Genomic DNA, 20,178 nt, shown 5'->3' on the forward strand with positions numbered 1-20,178 from the left:
TTTGTCCTCCCTTTTCTTGTGGGACATGTTCTTTCTGCACTTCAGTAATGTAGTTCAATGGTGGTGTACATGTTATGTTCTTACAGACCTTCATCATTTGGTTCAGGGATGGGCACCTAGCTGGACCAATGAACTGTCCTTCCCTAGGAATTGTTGACTTGAGACCAGAGATCGTCACCCTTGGCCTGTCTGATGGTGAGGCTGAAGATATGACCTTGAGAGCTATCAGGGGCCTTGTCCCCAGCCATGTGGAGGAAACTGGTGTGACAACAAGAAGCTGATGTGCAGAGAGAAGCAGAGCAGAGGGATGGGGGCAGAGAGGGGACTCTGGTTCCAGCAATTCCTGAGGCCCACTGGACCACTACCCTTGTCACAGTTTGTTCATGTCGACAGTCCATTCCTCCCTTTTGTCTACTAGCTTAGTTGGTAACCAAGAGAGGTCTGACTGCCTTATGTATCTCAAAAGGTTTGTTGTGAGGACCATTGCCTGGCACATAGTAGGGACTCAACAAATATTGGTTGATTACTCTTAGGTTTAACCTCCAAAGGCTGAATGAAAAAAGGTTGGGGCAATTCTCAACTCTAGAAGTAAGCTTCCTTTGAGCATCACAAAGGAAGACACAGAAAGACAAAAGGAGGGAGCCCTCCACCCGCACCGCATACACCCACATCCCTCCAATCCTAACCCAGGTCTACCGCCTGGAGGTTCACATACCTGCCCGGAAAGACCACTGGCACTTCCTTCAGTAAATCTCGAAGTCTACCTCTCAGAATCCTTCCCGCTTTTGCTGTACAACCCGAGGCTGGGTCTGGTGGTCCTGAACTGTGACCCTGGTCTGAGTTGAGTGCTCTGCCACAGGCCTTACAGGGGATGTGAGTGCTTGTCCGGTTGGGCGGGAGGGGTGGGGACAGGGGTATGAGCCTCCTTCAGATTCCATTTCTTGGGAGATAATATAGTCTAAACATATTTAAGAAAAAGCTTAAATATGCTCAGTTCTCAAGGTCAGTCCTTGAAATCAGCGGGCCTCCATTATCGTGTCAAGACTTTGAATTCTCTCCTACCTTGGGTAACATGAGTGACTCTGGTCAAATCGGTGACATTAGTCTTCAAGGGCTGCTCTCTCTACAGAGGATTCCACTTCATTATTTTTTTTTTCTTTTTTTTTCATTTTAACAGTTTTTAATGAAAGTTGTATACAAGATTACTTCATTCCTGCATCTTCTCAATTGTTTCTTCCTTATATTTGCCCTTTTCCTTTCCTACTTGGCGAGATTTGGCTTTACGTTCGAGGATCTTTTTGTGGTCTTTGTCCAGTTTTAGTCTGGTGATAACCACCTTGCTGGGGTGAATGCCCACATGGACAGTCGTGCCATTAGCCTTCTCCCACTGCGCTCGTTCAACGTAGACGACATACTTCTTCCTGTAAACCTGGACTACTTTGCCATTTGCTGCCCTTTGTAGTGCCCTCGTACAACCTGAACTTCATCATCCTTCCAGATGGGCATGGATCGGACATTGTACTTCTGTCTCAGCTCTTTAGAAAGAGGGGAAGACATAATCTTCCTGCAAATGTAGGAAGGCGCATTGAAATGCCTTTTCGGGTTCTTGCTTCGGTCAGAAGTCACAAAGGGATTGAACTTCATTTCGGCCGCTGGCGCTTCAGCGACGGCCACAAAAGGGAAAAGGGCCCACTTCGTTATTTTTATTCTAAGTCTCATTCTGATTGATGAGGCTTGGGGGAGGGCGTCTTCCCAACTCCTTCACTCACACAGATGGAAAAGAGATTGCTAGCATTCCTGAATGTATCATATATCTAATCTATATGCAAGTCATTTGCATATTCTTTAAAATAGATTTCCTTCGGATTAGAGACACCTTTAGTTCTACTCAGGTGATTCTAAAAGTGGTGACCTTTCTAACTTGTTATTTTCTACATAGTTCTTCTTTGAGACAACAAGCCCGGGATTACGGTGAGGAAAGGTGCTGTACTGATGGAAGCAGAGCTCAGTCCGAAGCAATTTAGCTCCGGCCAGGTAAGCGTCCGACACGCAGTGTTATCAAGCCCTGTCCGTATCTGAACCGATTTCCCTTACAGGAGGGTGTTGCAGCCTCTAGCCTAAGCAGGTTATTGAAGCAGTCCTTCCAGGCAAATGAAGTTTCCCTGGGAGGGATTGTGGTAGAGTTAGAGCTTGCCTTTTTAATTGAAGTGACATTTCAGTACTTCCTCAAAACGTGCATCAGAAGTGCCCGCGTGCGGAACAAAAATGCATATCCCTGGGCCGACTCCAAACACGCGGCACCAGAATCTCGGGGCGGGAGGGAGGGGGGCGCCGAACTTGTATTTTCACAGGCGCCCAGGTAACTCTTCAGCTCTGAGACCCGCCTTAGTCTGCACCGCGCCCGGGCCGGCGCTGGGCTCGCCACCTCGCCGTCAGGCGCTCGCTCCCGCTGCTCTCCTCCCTCAGCTCCGCGCCTTCTTTGTCGCCTCCCTCGGGGTCACTAGAACTCAGCTCCTTCTAAGGTTTCAGCCCCATTGCCCCGCGCAGCCCTGGGGACAAACCCCGTATGGTCCGCCGCCCACGAGAGTAACCACCCGCTATCCGCGAAGGGCGCCGCAACGCCCCCGCGGCCGCCGCCGGAAGTGACGGCACTTGTCGTTGACGCGCCCCGCCCCTTCCGCCTCCGCGCCCCGCCCAGGCGTCTCCCCTCCGCTTTCCCCGCCCCTCCCCCTCCCCTCTCTCGCCCGTTTTATGTCAGCCTTTCTCCCTCTCCCTGTCCCCCTCTCTCCTTCCTCTAGCTTCCTCTTTCGCACCTGAGCAACGCACCTGCCCGGGCCCGGCTCCGCTCCCTCCTCCCTCCTCCCCTTCCCTTCCCCCCGCCCCGGCCGGAAGGCTCCGGCCTCCGCCGCGGGAGCTTGGCGGCTGCGTCACCGCCGCCCCCCCGCCCCAGACAAGATGGACACCGCCGAGGAAGGTAAGTCGGCGGCGCCCGCGCCCTTGCTCTGGCGCCCGGGTGCGGGCCGGGCCCGCGCCCGGTCCGCGGCGCTCGAGGCGGGCGGCGAGGCCCGGGCGGAGCGGCGGGGGCGCCTCGGCTCGGGGCGGGGGCGCGCGGTGACGGCGGCGGGACCCGGCGGGCGGGATCGCGGCTGGGCCGCCGCCGGGGCCGTTTGCCCGCCGAGCGGCGGGCTCGAGGGGCGGCAGGGAGCAGGAGGTGACCCCTCGGCGCCCCCCGCCGTTTACCGCGCGCGCGCGCGCGGAGGGCCGGACCCCTGCCCGGGCCGGGGGCGTCGGGCTGCGGCGGCCGCGGCCGGCGTGGCTCCCCGCCCCCTCTGTCCCACCAGTCCTGGGTTGGGGGTGACGGCGCCGTGGTCGCTGCACGAAGTTTGGGGGCGTTTTCCACGCCCTTCCCCCACTCGGTTTTGTCTTTCTTTATGTCGCTTTGCCCCTCGCTCTCCGGGCCCGACCCTTTCACGATAAAACTTCTTTGCTGACTGAAACTTCGCGAAAAATACCCCGCCAGGTGACGGCCTGGTGGAGTGAACTGACCTCGTATTTAAAAACCTTGCCCTCTGCTTGCGTGGCCCCTAGTAGTTTGTTTACTAAGCGAGGCAGAGGCAGGGCCACCGAGGTTATTCGAAGCAGGAAGGCTCTTTGTTTCGCTGTAGTTTATTTTGTGCTTAGTCTCTGGCACCAATAAGCAGAGTTTTGTGTGTGTGTTTTGCTTTGTGAGTGCGTGTGTTTTGGATGTGGCTGTTCTGGAACAAGCTGACTCTTGTGAACTGAATACAGAAGTGAAGACATGACTGAACATCTGTGGCTAGTGAAACGCATTTGCTAATCCGTAGAAGGTAGTTAGGTTGTTTTTAAGCAGTTTTATCTTTTTAGAGTTTATCGAATAATTTCGTGAGTCTATAGAGGAAATTCCTAATCGCTTTCCTGTTGTTGCGGTTATCGGCGAAGATGCATTTATGCTTTGGGTTTATTATGTGGGGATATAAGCGTCTTGCAACCTTACGGATTGCGATTTTGATGATTTTAAATGATCGTTAGGGACTGTCGTGGTGTGCAGTAATGGGTGATGAAAAGTTTGATGTTGTCTGTATATGTGATGCGTGGAGGGGATCAATTTATCATTTTTTTAAAAGAAGTCTTTCGATAGGAAAAACCTCAACTGTAATGATATTTGCATGTTATACTTGACAGTTTACAGAGCATAGTTACATGCCTTCACATTTGATCTAAGATCCCTATGGAGTAGGTAGGTATTATCTTTTATAGGTGTGGAAGTTAGTTATTTTAATAGTTTGTCCAAGTTTCACACCCTAGTAAGAGAAAGATTTGAACCTAGGTATCCTGATTACACAGTTTTCCTTTCATTATGCCTGAGTTGTTTTTATTATATGCCGTGACTGAAAGGTAATCACCACAGGAGACTCCTTTGGAAAAAATAGTAAAGTGAAACTGCTGAGGAGGTTAGGAATTACTTTCTTTTGACAGGTGGTCCTAGTGTGTAAATTTCCATCTACATCCATACATCCTTTTGGATTCAAATTTTAATGACTCACTCTAGTAATGAATGTGTTTATTGATTTATCAATTGATATATACTGGCATGTTTTATTAAATTCCCATTCTTTGAGCTTAAGCACTTAGTACTTGCATACACTTACCGTATGATAGTGGTGATTCGGGAATTGCAGAATCGCAAAGGTGGAATCATGAAAGAAATATTTTCCGAGTGCTTCTAATGCACTGCCCACCCCCCTCAGTCGGGGTGAAGTACAAATGATATTTATCTACTGACTTGAACACTGTTCTCTATTGAAATAACTGACATTTACTGAGGACTTGATGGATGGCATGTACTTCACTAAACATTTTATACACATCTCATTTAACGCTCTTAAGACTTTTAGGTAGGCACCATTCCCTTTTTACAGATGAGGAAACTGAGGGTTAGTATGATTAAGTAACTTGCCCAAGGTCATACAGGTAACAGATGTCAGAGGCAAGATTCCAACTCAGGTCTGACAGACTCCGTGGTTAAATTTGTAAGTGGATACCCAGTGTCCAGTGTTGAGATGACTGTATTTTTGTCACTCCCTTTATAAGATGAATTATCTACATAATTTGACAAAGCTTTACTTTGCATTTGTTTTATGACACTGTTAGTCATGAAATGAAAGTGAATCTTAATACTGCTCATGCCTAATTTTGCATAATTCCAAATTGGAAGTCTTCTGAAATTTTCAAAGTTAGTGTAAATTTAACTTGAAAAAATGCTGGAAGGAAAAGGAGGATTACAGAAGATTTCAGGATAAAAATGACAAAGTGAAGACACCAAAAAGCTTGGAGACAACTTCTGTTTGCTGAATGAGTTATTACAGGTTATTTCTTAAATTTAAAAAAATGCAATTGGGTTTTTATTTGATTATAAAAGAAACTTTTTTTTTTTTTGTAGGAGACTTGGAAAATATGGCTAAACATAAAGAAAATAAAAATTTTTTAAATCTTTAAATTTTATCACTCGTTAAAAACACTGTTGATGTTCTTCACTTATCTATTTTTTAATATGTTAATCTGAGCAAACAGAAATCTGAAATACCAACCTGCAAAGAGATTGTTAAGCTCTTCCATCTCTTTCAAAAGTGCATGTTGCTTTCCTTCTCATGGTACCATATATGATGTTATAATGCTCAGAATGTTTCATATTTGTAGTAAACAAGACTGAATTCTATTAGAAAATGGGTTGTTTGCCAGATGGATTTTGACCCTTCATATTATGTGTTTGCTAGGTATTAAAGATCTCTAAAGTGTTCAGTGTATTAAGTTTTATTTTTGTAAAATCAACAGTTTTATAATCCATTCTCATAATACAGCCATGCCTTGTTTTATTGTGTTCACTTTATTGAGCTTTGCAGATATTAATTTTTTTTACAAATTGAGAGTTTGTGGCAACCCTGCATTAAGTCTATAGGTGCCATTTTTCCTGAAGCATTTGCCCACTTCATGTCTCTGTGTCACATCTTAGTAATTCTTTCAAATATTTCAAATTTTTTCATTATTATTATATTTGTTATGGTGATCTATGATTTACTGTTGTAATTGTTTTGGGACACCATGAACTGTGAACAGTGAACTTAATAGGTAAATGTGTGTATTCTCACTGCTCCACCAACTGCTGTTCCCGTTTTTTTTTTTCTCCTTGGGGCCGCCCTATTCCCTGAGGCCCAACAATATTGAAATTAGGCCATTTAATAACTCTGTAATGATCTCTAAGTATTCAAGTGAAAGGAAGAGTCGCATGTCTCTCACTTTAAATCAAAAGTTAGAGATAGGTAAGATTAGTGAGGAAAGCATGTTGAAATCAGAGATAGGCTGAAAGCTAGGCCTCTTGTACCAGTTAGCCAAGTTGTGAATGTAAAGGAAAAGTTCTTGAAGAAAGTTAAAAGTGTTCCTGCAGTGAACACGTGGATGATAAGAAACATCCATATTGCTTATGTAGAGAAAGTTTTAGTTGTCTGGAGAGAAGATCAAACCAGCCACAACAGTCCCTAAAGCCAAAGCCTAATCTAGAGCAAGGCTCTAACTCTCTTCAATTCTGTGAAGGCTGAGAAAGTTGAGGAAGCTGCAGAAGAAAAGTTTAAAGCTAGCAGAGTTTGGTTCATGAGGTTTAAGGAAAGAAGTTGTCTCCATAACACCAAAGTGCAAAGTGAAGCAGCAAGTACTGACGTAGAAGCTGCAGCAAGTTATCCAGAAGATCCAGCTGAGATAATTCTTGAAGGTGGTCACACTGAAAAACAGATTTTCAGTGTAGATGAAACAACCTTATATTTGAAGCAGATGCCACCTAGGACTTTCATAGCTAGAGGGGAGACGTCAATGCCTGGCTTCAGAGCTTCAAAGGACAGGCTGATTCTTGCTGGGGCTAATGTAGCTGGTGACTTGACGCTGAAGCCATTGCTCATTTACCATTCCAAAAATCCTAGGGCGCTTAAGAATTATGCTTAATCTACTCTGCCTGTGTTCTGTAGATGGAACAACAAAGGCTAGATGACAGCACATCTGTTTACAACATGGTTTACTGAATATCTTAAACCCACTGTTGAGACCTACTGCTCAGAAAAAAAGAAGGTTCCTTTCAAAATATCGCTTATTGACAATGTACCTGGTCACCCAAGGGCTCTGATGGAGATGTACAACAATATGAGTGTTGTTTTCATGCCTGCAAACACAACACCCATTCTGTAGCCCATGGATCAGGAAGTAATTTCAACTTTCAAGTCTTATTATTTAGGAAATACATTTCATAAGGCTATAGCTGCCATAGATAATGATTCCTCTGATGGAGCTGGACAAAGTAAATTGAAAACATTCTGGAAAGGATTCACTATGCTAGATGCCATTAAGAACATTTGTGGGGGCTTCCCTGGTGGCGTAGTGGTTGAGAATCTGCCTGCCAATGCAGGGGACACGGGTTCGAGCCCTGGTCTGGGAAGATCCCGCATGCCGCGGATCAACTAGGCCCGTGAGCCACAATTACTGAGCCTGCGCGTCTGGAGCCTGTGCTCCGCAACAAGAGAGGCCGCGATAGTGAGAGGCCCGCACACGGCGATGAAGAGTGGCCCCCGCTCGCCACAAGTAGAGAAAGCCCTCACACAGAAACGAAGACCCAACACAGCCAAAAATAAATAAATAAAAATTAAAGTTAAAAAAGAATATCAGTTTCTTAAAAAAAAAAAAAACATTTGTGATTCTAACACAACATTGTAAATCAACTATACTTCAATAAAAAAAAATAAAATTTTAAAAAAGAACATTTGTGATTCATGGGAAGAGGCAAAAATATCAACACTAATAGGGGTTTGGAAGAAGTTGATTCCAACCCTCATGGATGATTTTGAGGGGTTCAGGACTTCAGTGGAGGAAGTAACTGCAGATGTGGTGCAAATAGCAAGAAAAATAGAATTAGAAGTGGAGCCTGAAGATGTGACTGAATTCTGTAATCTCATGATAAAATTTTAACAGATGAGGAGTTGCTTTTTATGGTTGAGCAAAGAAAGTGGTTTCTTGAGACAGTATCTACTCCTAGTGAAGGTGAAATGAAAAGTTGTTGAAATGACAACAAAGCATTTAGAATATTATGTAAACTTAGTTGGTAAGGCAGGGGCAGGGTGTAAGAGGATTGACTCCTATTTTGAAAGAAGTTCTGTTAGGTAAACTGCTCTCTATCATCAAATATTTGAACTTCAGAGCTTGAGGAGATCTTAGATCTTCCTCATTTTATCGATTAGGAGTCTGATCCTGCAAAGCACTGATATTTTTCAGTTTCAAAAAAAAAATCTGTTCTTTGCTCAAGGATATACATATTTTAAAAGTAAAAGCACTGCAACATTGGAATAAATGTTGCAAGTATTGATGTATGAAACTCTCATTAAGATATTAAACGTTTTGCCATAGTGGTGTGCTCTCAGTTCAGCCCAGTGATATATAGAGCTGACGTTTTTCTTTTTCATTTTTCTAAATTACTGCTCACACTAGCAGAATGTAATATAAAATCTCATCAGCCTATTTTTATGGACTGCCAAAACAATTGTTTTTTATGCTTTATGAATTATATTCATTGGGAAGGGATGAAGCTGAACTTTATCATAATTGATCATGTTCTGTATCTATTATGGTAAAACCTTGAGGTGACTTAGATTTGGAAGTAATGGGTTAAAAGGATAGGAAATTGTCAGAACCAGACAGCTAGTTACTGTCTTTCTAGAACCACATGGTCTTTCACCTCTGCTTCCAGTAATGCCTGCTTCATTCTTCTTGCCACAGATCAACTTTCACTGCTTTGGCATGCTTATGGGCAAGCATACATGCACTTATTTGACAAGTGTTTATTGAGCACCTGTTACGAGCCAGGCAGTATTTTATGCACTTGGGCTAGGCTGGTAACAAAATAGACAAAATCCCTTCTTTCATAGAGCCTATGTTCTTGTTTTTGGCTTGGTAGAGGAGCAGGGGAGGACAGAAAATAAACATGTAATAAATTATATGGCATGACTAGATGGTTATACGTGCTGCGGAGAACAGTTAGTTGGGAGGGAACAAGATGGGTGAGAGAAGGATGAGATGAAGCTGGATTACAAAGGAGCATGAGTTAATTTTGGTGGTGATGGATATGTTCATTATCTTGATTGTGGTGACAGTTTTACCAGTGTCAAGCGTTATCAAGTCATATCCTCTAAGTAAGCGTATTTTATTGGCTGTCCGTTATTCCTCAGTAAAACTTTTTAAAAATCCATTGTTTTTTACTCATGCATGGCTTTGTAACCTCATGTATTGATCATTTGGTAGCTGTTGGATCAAGTTATGCAAATCTTCCAAAGCTTGACACATTTTCCTGTGTAACATAAAAGTCACATTCATTAACGTCACCACTTATCTCAGAAGGGCTTTAGGTATTGGAGAAGCTGTCGTTCTTATTGTGGTGGATATAGGTTTTATAAAATCCTAATATTTGCTTGGAAGTTTTATTTTTGTCATTGGCAGCAAATATTGTCAGTGTTTTCCTTGGTTCTTAGGCTCCCTTCATTCTTTTGTGACACAATGCCTGCCGAATACCCAAATCTGTCTGAATAATTGTCATTTTGTTGTTGTTTTGTTTTGTTTTGTTTTATAGTAAAAATGGTGTTTCGTGGGAGGTGGAGGTGGGGAAGCAGTTCAGCTGGTAACTCCAAAGAATAATACAAGTGCTTTTTCTTGAGACAACCACTGCTGTTGAGCCTGAGTCCAGGAGTGAGTCCACACTCTCTGTATTTTTCACTTCTAAAATTTCCACTTGGTTCTTCTTTAAATCTTCTTTTTCCTTTGCACTTTGAATCCAGTGAGGAGGCAGAAAACACAGTAACTTAACTAGAGAAAGTTGAAAGAATTATTAACCTATGATAAGAGAATAATTATAAAGATGTAAGGACTACGGTAAAAGGTACCCTGGGCCTGAGGGAAAATGTCCAAGTAGGGACAGACTGGGGAGGGGTGAGGGCCCCTCCTCACAGCTGTGGTTCAGACCTCATTGGAGGAGTATGGAGTTGTCCAAGCCAGAGCTAGTCCACAGTTTCTGGGTGAGCAGGAAACAACCCTCCAGGGTGCATGCAGGAGACTCAAGGTTGATGGGGAGGCATGCAGACAGAGTTAGGGTACCACTGTGGGCGCAAGGCCTGGAGTGTGTTGAGCTGATATCAGTAGGGCTGTGAGAAGTTGGTTACTAAAGCAAACCTGACAGTGCAGCGGGAGCAAGGAGTGCTCCAGTCCTCCTGTGTCGTTCCTCCAGCACCCTCTACCGACAAATTTATTTTTAAAAACTGTTTAAAAGAGTCCAGTTTCTTATCACTGAACAGGTGGTACTGAAGGATAAATTTGGAGCTGAGAGGAAATATTCAATACATTGATACTTGGCACACTCCTGCTAAAACTTGGCAGTTATTGCCTGTGCTGCTGAATTTGCATTTGTCCACTGCTGCCAAAATCCTTACCACGAACTCTGTAACTACTGCAGGAGTCCACAGTACCTGCAGTTAGCTGCCACTGCTGTTTTTAGAGCCAGAAGTAGGAAATGGCTTTACTCCTTCCCTCCATCTTATGATCCCACAGAAGAGCTTCTCATTGACAGCATGTAACTCAAGCCTAGTCAGCAAGGCAGATGTAGTTTTCAGGCTTCCAGGAGCAATAGTACAGGTGAATGTTAGTTTTGTAATGATCAGTAATCGGGAGAGATAAGAAATAACTAAGCTTTGGGATATATGGAGAATTGGAATTTAAATGTATGCTTTCAAGGCCTAATTACCAAATCCACATTTAAAAAAAATAGGTATACTTTCACAGTCAAAAAGGAAGTGTTTTTCCACAGGATTTTAGCAGTTAAAAATGTCTTTTTCTTGTAATTGTAGAAGTAGCAATGAAACAGTAGAAACCGGGAAAATGGGAAGAAAATCACCCGTGTTCTCATCTAACCAATATAATGGCTATCATTTTTTTGTATTTTCTCTTTTAGGCTGTTTTGGGTTTTTTCCCTAGTTGTAAGAACAGTGTGTATTCATTTTTTTATTCCTGCTTTGTTTACTTAACATTATGCATACTTCCATATTGTCATATAACTGCTATTTTAAAGGGGCTATAGACATCCGTGTAGTGAATGTACCACAATTTATGTAGTCACACTTCTGGTTTTAGCTATATAGGTTATCCACAGATATTTTGAATACTGTTTTTTAATGTATTTTTAATATTTGTTTACTGTAATCGTAGCTACTAATTATAAAATTTTTGTTGATAATTAGCTATTAAAAATCCTTTGTTACTACAACCAGGTGAATCAAGGTCAACATTAACAGTCATAAAAATCATGTTGATAATGTACCGTTCATATTCTGTGATGAGATGGCACTTTGCCTATGTGATTTTCCTCCCCAGAACCCACAGCCCCACTCTAATCATGAGCAAAAACATCAGACCAATTCTGGGGACTTCCCTGATGGTGCAGTTGTTAAGAATCTGCCTGCCAATGCAGGGGACAGGGGTTCGAGCCCTGGTCTGGAAGGATCCCACATGCCGCGGAGCAACTAAGCCTGTGCGCCACAACTACTGAGCCTGCGCTCTAGAGCCTGTGAGCCACAACTACTGAGCCCGCGTGCCACAACTACTGAAGCCTGTGTGCTTAGAGCCCGTGCTCTGCAACAAAGATAAACCACCACACTGAGAAGCCTGCACACCGAAACAAAGAGTAACCCGTGCTCACCGCAACTAGAGAAAGCCCGCGTGCAGCAACGAAGATGCAATGCACACAAAAAATAACTAGTTTAAAAAAAATCGAAGTCATCAAAAACAAGGGAAGTGTGAGAAACTGCCAGAGCCAAGAGACGCCTAAGGAGACATGACAATTAAATGTAATGTGGATTCTGGGATAGAAAATGACGTTAGGTAAAGATTAAGGAAATCTGAATAAACTGTTGACTTTAGTTAATGATAATGTGTCAATATGGGTTCATTAAGTGTAATAGAACTACCATCCTAATGTAGGATGCTAATAAGAGGGGATACTGGGTACTGTGTACGGGGGAGCATTGTCCTGTCTCCTTATATTTTCTGTAAATGTAATCTGTTCTAAAAAAGTGTATTAAACCCTTTGTTTATTAAATTATCACTAGTTTATCACCAGAAGGAAAGTGGAAACATTTTGAAATCTTATGTGAAAGAACTTTCAGGGTAGAGAATGGCTTAAGAGTTAAGATGTACCCAAAACTTTAAGAGTTGTTTTGCATTTTTTCTCATAGTAGATACTTAGAATATGTTTGGATTGTTGGCTAAAAAAACTAATGGGATGGGCTAGCCTTGAATGGGTGTTGACTTCCACAGCTGGCACCAACTTGATAACCTCGCACACTATTGGGTGTTCCCCCTCCCTTTCATCTCATGGGCTGTCTCCATATTCAGTCACTAAGGACTTGAAGGTTTTGTTCAAAAAAAACTTTATTGAGCTAGGTTCTGTGCTAGGAACTTCTAAAAGGTATGCTTTGTGAAGATATTAAGTATTCAAATAAAGCAACAAAAGTTGCCATAGGATTTAACAGAAGAAATTTGCCCTTTAAAACCAGGAAGAGCTTTGTTTTATTGTTCTAGGTAAGTTTGCATTCATAACCAGCAGAGTGCATTGATTTTACTTTGGCCTGAGCAAGATTTGTAATTTTACTGCATGTTAACTTGGTGGAGCCTTACTCCACCACAGAACATTATTTCATTTTTAGTGAAGGGCCTCAGGCTGCACCTTTTGTAGACTGCACTCTCCTTTTGTACCCTTGGCCTTGTTATTCTCTTGAGGTTTTGGGTGGTGGGATTGATCCTAGTAAACAAAATAGATAATTTTTTCTTTGACTCCTCCCCCCCCCCCCTTTTCCCCATTGAGGCATTTTATTTGCACATTGTTACATACTCCTAGGAAAAAAAATTCCAGGATTTCTCTCCTATGTGTTTTTGTCTTGTTTCTTCATGGTCCTCATGCCAGCTGAGGTTGTCAGTACAGTGAAACCAAGCTAGCAGAATGGAAGTAGGTTATTTTGACATTTTTCTAGATTTTTGAGTTGCACTTCAAATCTGGGCCTGATCACTCCATGCTTGTTTAACTTGCCTGTGAGGTTCACAATAATTTTCCCAGCTCTGTGATCATCTGTGATTTGAAATTTGACAATGTAAGCATGCTTCATCATTACAGTTAGAAACCAGATGATTTTGGAGCATGGCCTGACAAGAACCTGGCATTTGTCTCTCTTTTCAGCATTGTTAATGCTCTTGAGAGCATCAGCCAGGTCATTCATGCACACCATTGCGGTAGCACGGAAAGATGGTGAAAAGAGTTTTCTTTGACTTTCTGTGTTGGTGGTGGTTGTGCTTGTTTTAGTTTTAGTTTTGTGAAGCAGCTAAGATCCTTTATAAAACAGGATGGACTGATTTATGTCTTAGTCACAAACTTCCCCCAAACCTGAGCAACAGAGGGTTGCGTTAAGTTTCTCACTGACATCACGTCCAGTGTGGCTGGGGAGAGATCCTCCTGCTAATAATGCTGGTCACTTGGAGATCTAGATTGGAGACCATGGCTTAGCACATGATTCCACAGTCGTTGAGGCAAGAAAATGCAGTGTGATGGATTGTGTTCATTGGTGCCCAAAGACTTCTATGCAGAAGTGATGCACATCACTGTAACTCATATTTCATTGACTAAAGCAAGTCACATGTTCAGGTATAATTTCAGAGGTGACAGGGAAGTGCAGTACTGCCACATACCCAGAAAGTAGAATGCCAAAAATATTTGATGACCAATGCTGATGATTTCCACAGTCCCTAGCAACATTAATTCCTACCTGGTCGGATGAAATAGATGTGCTCATTGGGATACATTTCTATCTACAACTTCATTAGAACACATTTTAGAGAGGGAACTAATTTTTTTTCATGTCGTTACCTTTTCTCATTTGTTCTTTTTTCCTACATCTGTTTAGACACCAGTACTGTAGAAAACTTTTTGATTTTATTAAATTTAAAGTGTATTTAAAGTTTTCGTTATTTAATGTCTGTGAGTTTTTGACAAATGCAGATAGTCATGTAGCCACCACAATCAAGATATAGTTCTTTCACTCCCCAAAATAACTTCGTGTCTTTTTATGGTCAGCTCCACCCCCAGACCCTGGCAACCACTGATCTGTTTTTGTCTGTATAGTTTTGTCTTTTCCAGAACGTCATAAGTGGAATTAAACAGTATGTAGCTGTTTGAGTCTGGCTTCTTTCAGCTTAACATAATGCATTTAAGATGTAGTCACATTGTCGCCTGTATCAGCAGTTTGCTCCTTTTTATTGCTGAGTAGTATTCTGTTGTAGGGATGTGCCACAGTTATCCATTCCCCAGTTGTGGAATGCTTGGGTTGGTTGTTTCCAGTCTGGGAGAATTATGAATGAAATTCACATAGGTTTTTGTGCAAACATAAGTTTTCATTTTACTAGGTTAAATACCTAGGAATAGGATTGCTGGATGTATGGGAAGAGTATATATGTTTTTATTTTTATTTTAATAGGTATGTAGTGGTAATCTTACTGTGGTTTAAACTTTGTTGTTAATGTAAAAAATACATAACAAAATTTACTATTCTAACCATCTTTAAGTGTCTAATTCAGTGGCATTAAATATAAGCACATTGTTGTACAGTCATTAGCATCTTAACTGTGTTTTTAATTTGTATTCCTTAATGAGTCAGCATTGTTTTCATTTGTAGACCTTCTTTGCTGAAGTATCTGTTCAAATCCTTTGCTGAATTTTTTTGGACTCTTCTTATTGTTAAGACCCTAATTAGTAAGCTGGACGAAGAATTTGAATAGATAGTTCACAAAGAGAACGTGGCAAAATGTGGAAATACCCAGCTTCACTAGTAATAAAACTACTTCTTAAAATTAGCTGTTGTACTAGTTATTTTTACCCTTATATTTCAGTAATGTGTTTCATTAGAGGGAGCAAATCTACTGTTCAAAAGGAAGAAAATTATAAATTTGGAGCGGTAGATATATGTAGGATATTGACATTAAATTATGAAAAAATAAAACATTCAAGAAAACTTGATCACATAACCAGGGTGTGTATGATAAAGTCAAAAAGATGTCTTTTGGAATTGGGGGTTAGGTTTTAAATCCTCATTTCCTCATTAACTTGCTTGATAATATAGTTGGGCTAGGATTAGAAATGGAGTTTGCTAATCTTAAATCTACTCCCCACTTGTTCTTGACTGTCAGAGGTGGTGGTGGGGTCGAATTTTTTTCTTGTACTGTTTGGCTGGGGTACAGCAGCAGTTACTGTCTATAAAGTTTTCTGTCTTGCTGAGTTGCCCTTTCCTGGTCCTTTGGCTAGAGAGAGCAAGCTTTGGGGGGAATTTTTTTGTCTGTTCTCATTGGTGTTTCTAGCTTGCCAACTTCTCCACCTCAGGCTCCAGTCCAGGATACTTGAGGCAGAACACAAATCCAGAGAACTCACTGCCTTGTGGTTCCTTGGCGTCCCAGCTTCTTTTGCTGATCTGCCTTCTCTTCACCTTTTCGAGTTTTCTTATGTTTGTTTTGTATATGATATCCTGGGTTTTTAGCTGTCCTGGGCAGGAGGAGTAGGCAGAAAACTACTATTTCATCTTGATCTAGAATCTTCATTCGTTTTCTAGTCTTTATTGCTGCCTTTCTCTAGAGCGAACCTTTATCCTTATTTTCTAGATGATATGTGTTTTACATGTTTTTGAATTTTTTTACATGTGGAATTGTATAGGAGTAGGTACTCTTTGTGTCTGGGGTTCTTTATCACTCAACATCATTTTGTGAGATAAATCCAAATTGTGGTTTGTGGTTTTGGTTGGTTTATTCTTTTTGCCATGAAGTATTATATTAAATTATATGAATATACCAAAATTTATCCAAATTTATTTGCCAAATTTAGGCAATTTGGGTAGTTTCCATTTTGGAGGCATTATTACGAATAGAGCTGCTATGAACATTCTTGTACATGCTTTTGGACATAAGTATATAGGGAACTATTAATTTTAAGTAAGATACTAGCAAAATACTACACAAATATATACAGTTGATGCTTGAACAACACTGGTTTGAGCTACTTGGGTCCACTTATATGCGGATTTTTTCCAGTACTTACATGGTGTTGGCCCCCGCCCCATTCGTGGGTGTCACATCTGTAAATTCAACCAACTGCAGATCAGAATTTTCATCTGAATTTGCTTGAATCCGTGGATGTGGACAGAACCTGCAGATGTGGAGGGCCAACTATGGGACTTGAGTGCCCTGGAGTTTTGGGATACATGGGGGCTCTTGGAAGCAATCCATCCATGGATGCCGAGGTACACCTGCACTATAGGCAACATACACTTATAAAATAAGGAAAGAACTTATTTCCCCCAACCCTGATCCCCCCAAAGTAGCAACTTTTAATAGTTTCTTACGTATTCTTCCAGAATGAATGTTTAACTATGACCTTTATATACCTGTGCCTTGTGTCAGATTTTTCTCCTGGAATATAGATTGGCAGGGAAGAACCTTTCATTGCTTCTACTCCATGCACATGGACTAGCTAAGGAAATTGAGTTGAGGATATAGAGCAATGGCAGCTGCAGCCTATCTCTTAGGCAGCTTTTCCTGGCCTCCATTTCCCTGATAAGGGGGGGTAAGCCACTGCAAATCAGGTGTGGCTCGGGGCCTGCTAAACAGCTAAGTGTTTGCCTTGAAGAGTTTTATAGCTGAGGCTTATCGCCATTCTGGTTGATTTATAGCAACAATCTTTGCCTTTCCATTTAGGGAAATATTTATTCATAAAGTACTCTTGAGCAAAACTCTGTCACAACTTCATGTGGGGAAAAACAAGAGTCAGTACTGCAAAAGAGATTTGTGATGTTGTTTCTTGGACCAAATTCTGTATTAGAGTCATTTAGATGAAATGGTTTTAAGTTACAAATGGGTTGTTGGTTGCATAGTACTAGGCTTTTAGGAATGTTGAGACAGATTATTTAGATTTTATTTTGCCTTCTTTCCCTGATGAAGATAATAGCCAGTGAAAGTTTTAACATATTTTAAAAAACATGGTCAGTGAAATAGGAAAATTGCTAACATGAGTTTTCACATTTGTGTGTGTGTGTTAAATAAACCACATGCAAAGACCTCCTGCTAAAGAACTTCACTGATAAAATTGGACTTGGTGGGCTTCCCTGGTGGCGCAGTGGTTACGAATCCGCCTGCCAGTGCAGGGGACACAGGTTCGAGCCCTGGTCTGGGAAGATCCCACATGCCGCCGAGCAGCTAAGCCCGTGCTCCACAACTACTGAGGCTGCGCTCTAGAGCCCGTGCTCCACAGCAAGAGAAGCCACCGCAGTGAGAAGCCCGCGCACCGCAACGAAGAGTAGCCCCCACTCGCCGCAGCTAGAGAAAGACGGCGTGCAGCAACGAAGACCCAACGCAGCCATAAATAAATAAATAGATAGACAGATAGGACTTGGTAGTGTTAGTAAAGTTCAGCTATTATATTTACAAATTGCATGTTAACCTTTGATTTTTTTTTTAAAGTTTCATTATACAAAATTTCAAACTCACAAATAGATTAATGTAATAAACTTCCGTATAACCAGCATCTAGATTCAACAGATACAAGCATATGGTTGATAATTTTATCTCAACCCTTTCCCTCTTGCCTCCCTACACTTCTGCTGGATTGTTTTAAAGGAAATCCCAGATACGATATCTTTTCATCCATGAATACTTACGTATTCTAAGAGATAATTTTTTTAAAACAAATAACCGCAGTACCAGTATCATACTTACTGTCTTTATCCTCCAAGTTTTAAAGTAACTATCAATGTTATTACTATTAACATGATGATTATTGAATTCTCTTTAGGATTTCTTTATAGTTCCTTCTGTCTTTGGATATAGCCTACTTGGGGATATATGATCATGTTTTAAAGTCTAAAGTAATTATTTTCTGTGATTAAGCTTGATATACACAGGTTTATTTGTTTGATTTGTTTTTGGTTTATTTTGCATTTGGATTATTATATGATTTCCACTTTTATTATTATGTAAAAGATTTCTATGGTTCTAAAACAAAGTGATTCAGAAGTCTAATGTTCCCTTCCCTTTCCTTGTTCTTATATAATCAGTGGAGCTTGTGAAGTCCCTGATACAATAATGATAATTTTATGCATATGTGTATTTTGAGAGAGCCATAGTTATTCTCTGATTTTTTTCAGATGTTCCATGAGCAAAATCTATGTCTATCTATCTATCAGCATACCTAAACATACCACTACGATAGAGCAGTGGTTCTCAAACTTTTTTGGTCTCAGGATCCCTGTAAATTCTTCTAAAAGATTCAGAAGAGCTTTTATTTGCTGTATAAGAGAATAAAAAAATTTAGAAATATTTATTCGTTTAACACACCCATTATGTGTTAATATAAAATTTTTTTAATGAAAATAACTATATATTCTAAATCCAAAATACTGGTGAGAAGAGTGGATTTGTTTTATATTTACGTACCTTTTAAATGTCTGGTTTAATGGGAGGCAGTTGCATTCAAACAGGTGTCTCATGTAGCCTCTGGAAAACTCCACTGTACAATGGCAAGACAATGAGAGTAAAAGACTCTTAGTGTTACGGCAAAAATAGTTTTGACCTTGCAGGGCAAGGTGAGTCCAGTCCTGTACTTTAGACTGTCGAGCAGAGCTCCGGGCCTTGATTTAGATTTGTTGTGTTTGCTTAGTTTTCTGTTTATTGGTTCATCCTTCAGAAGGAAGGAGTCTACTGAAGATCGGTGTCTGGTCGTATTCACGTGTTTCTCTGTCCTGCTAGTGGAGGTGCTGTCTCTCCAGTCCCACCCCACTCAACCCCACCCGCCCCTCGCGGTCATGCTGTGGGAGTGTGGGGAGACATGGTGCCTCCTGCGGGTGGGCACATCCCTCAGTCTCCTGCTGTGACGTCCTTGCCGCGGCTCCCTGCGCCACACAGGTCACCTTGGGCTGGTCCCTGTCTAGGAGGCGCCCGGCTGGCGATCAGCCGTTCACACCCGTGTTGATACTGTTTCCGGTGTTTGTCCCTGCGTCCCGCTAGCCGAGGTGTGCCCACAAAGGCTGTCCCTGCCCCACCCCAGTCCATCCCCGTATAACTGGTGGCTGACCAGCCACCATGTTGGTGGAGGGTGACGTGGCGACCCTCGTGGTGACCCTCGTTCGTGTAAGCCCAGTGGTGTCTCTTGCTGCTTCCCTCTGCACTGTGTCTTGCTTATGGGACACCCCTTGCCGCGCTGTGGCTACTGCGCCCTACTTTCTACTCCCGCAGCTGCCTGAGAGCTGGCCGGGGAGACAGGATGAGGTGGAACCACTTTGCCCTATGACTGCACCTGTCTCCTCACACTCGCACTCAAACCCACCCTGAGTGGTTGATCCTGCAGTAGCCCTTGCCTGTCACTAAAGTTAATTCACGGGCGTCTAAGCGCTTCTGGCTTCGATACCCTGATGTTGAGAATGACTTTGAGTGCTTGTTTGGCTCCTACCTACAGAACTGTGGTAATTCTAGAACTAATCCATGCTCATGGGCATCAGCGGCTCTGCTCTGATGATTCTAGATGACCAGGATTGCACGTTCTGTGGCCCTATTAAGGAGTCGTTTTGCGTACCATGGCAACCACCGTGACTGGGAATTCGGATGATGGGAAATCCGGATTCGATTCCATAGAGAAGCCTGGTAATCTACTACTCCAGCGTAGGAAGGTAGCAGATTTGCCACTCACGACCCGAGGGTGGGGAGGCAGTGATGAAAAACAACACTGGACACTTTCGAGGTCCAGTAATTGGAATGAGTCCACTTAAAATCCTTTAAGGCAGATTCATTGTGTGGCAAATCTGGTACCGGCAGCTGAGGTAATCCCCAGCTTCAGTGGCAGGGTATTGAATTCGGTGCAGTTAAAATGCTGTATGATCTGCCGCGCGGGTTTGTGGATGGGGAGCCTCCGTTCCTATCCCTACCCCCTGCTTCTCGGCGCCCTCCTGGCTCCTAGTCGAGTTTCTGTGGGCTGAAGTGTGCACTTGAAGAAATTGAAGTACTCAA

At 42.3% G+C, this 20,178-nt stretch overlaps 1 protein-coding gene and 2 pseudogenes across 1 annotated transcript in view; 1 reads left to right on the forward strand and 2 right to left on the reverse strand.

Moving 5' to 3' along the window:
• LOC137755806 (large ribosomal subunit protein uL24-like) overlaps positions 1-2,597 on the reverse strand; it is a 36,070-nt pseudogene extending 33,473 nt beyond the window's left edge.
• Positions 2,598-2,735: 138 nt separating this feature from the next.
• Positions 2,736-20,178, forward strand: part of MARCHF6 (membrane associated ring-CH-type finger 6) — a 75,274-nt gene continuing 57,831 nt past the window's right edge. Inside the window, exon 1 of the mRNA XM_068535141.1 lies at positions 2,736-2,974. Within this exon, the coding sequence (XP_068391242.1) occupies positions 2,956-2,974 (19 nt within the window). The 5' untranslated portion in view covers positions 2,736-2,955. The remainder of the gene's footprint in view (positions 2,975-20,178) is intronic.
• Positions 12,985-13,373, reverse strand: LOC137759161 (small ribosomal subunit protein uS8-like; annotated as a pseudogene).

Source organism: Eschrichtius robustus, chromosome 2 (assembly GCF_028021215.1).
Source record: "Eschrichtius robustus isolate mEscRob2 chromosome 2, mEscRob2.pri, whole genome shotgun sequence".
Taxonomy (NCBI): Eukaryota; Metazoa; Chordata; class Mammalia; order Artiodactyla; family Eschrichtiidae; genus Eschrichtius; species Eschrichtius robustus.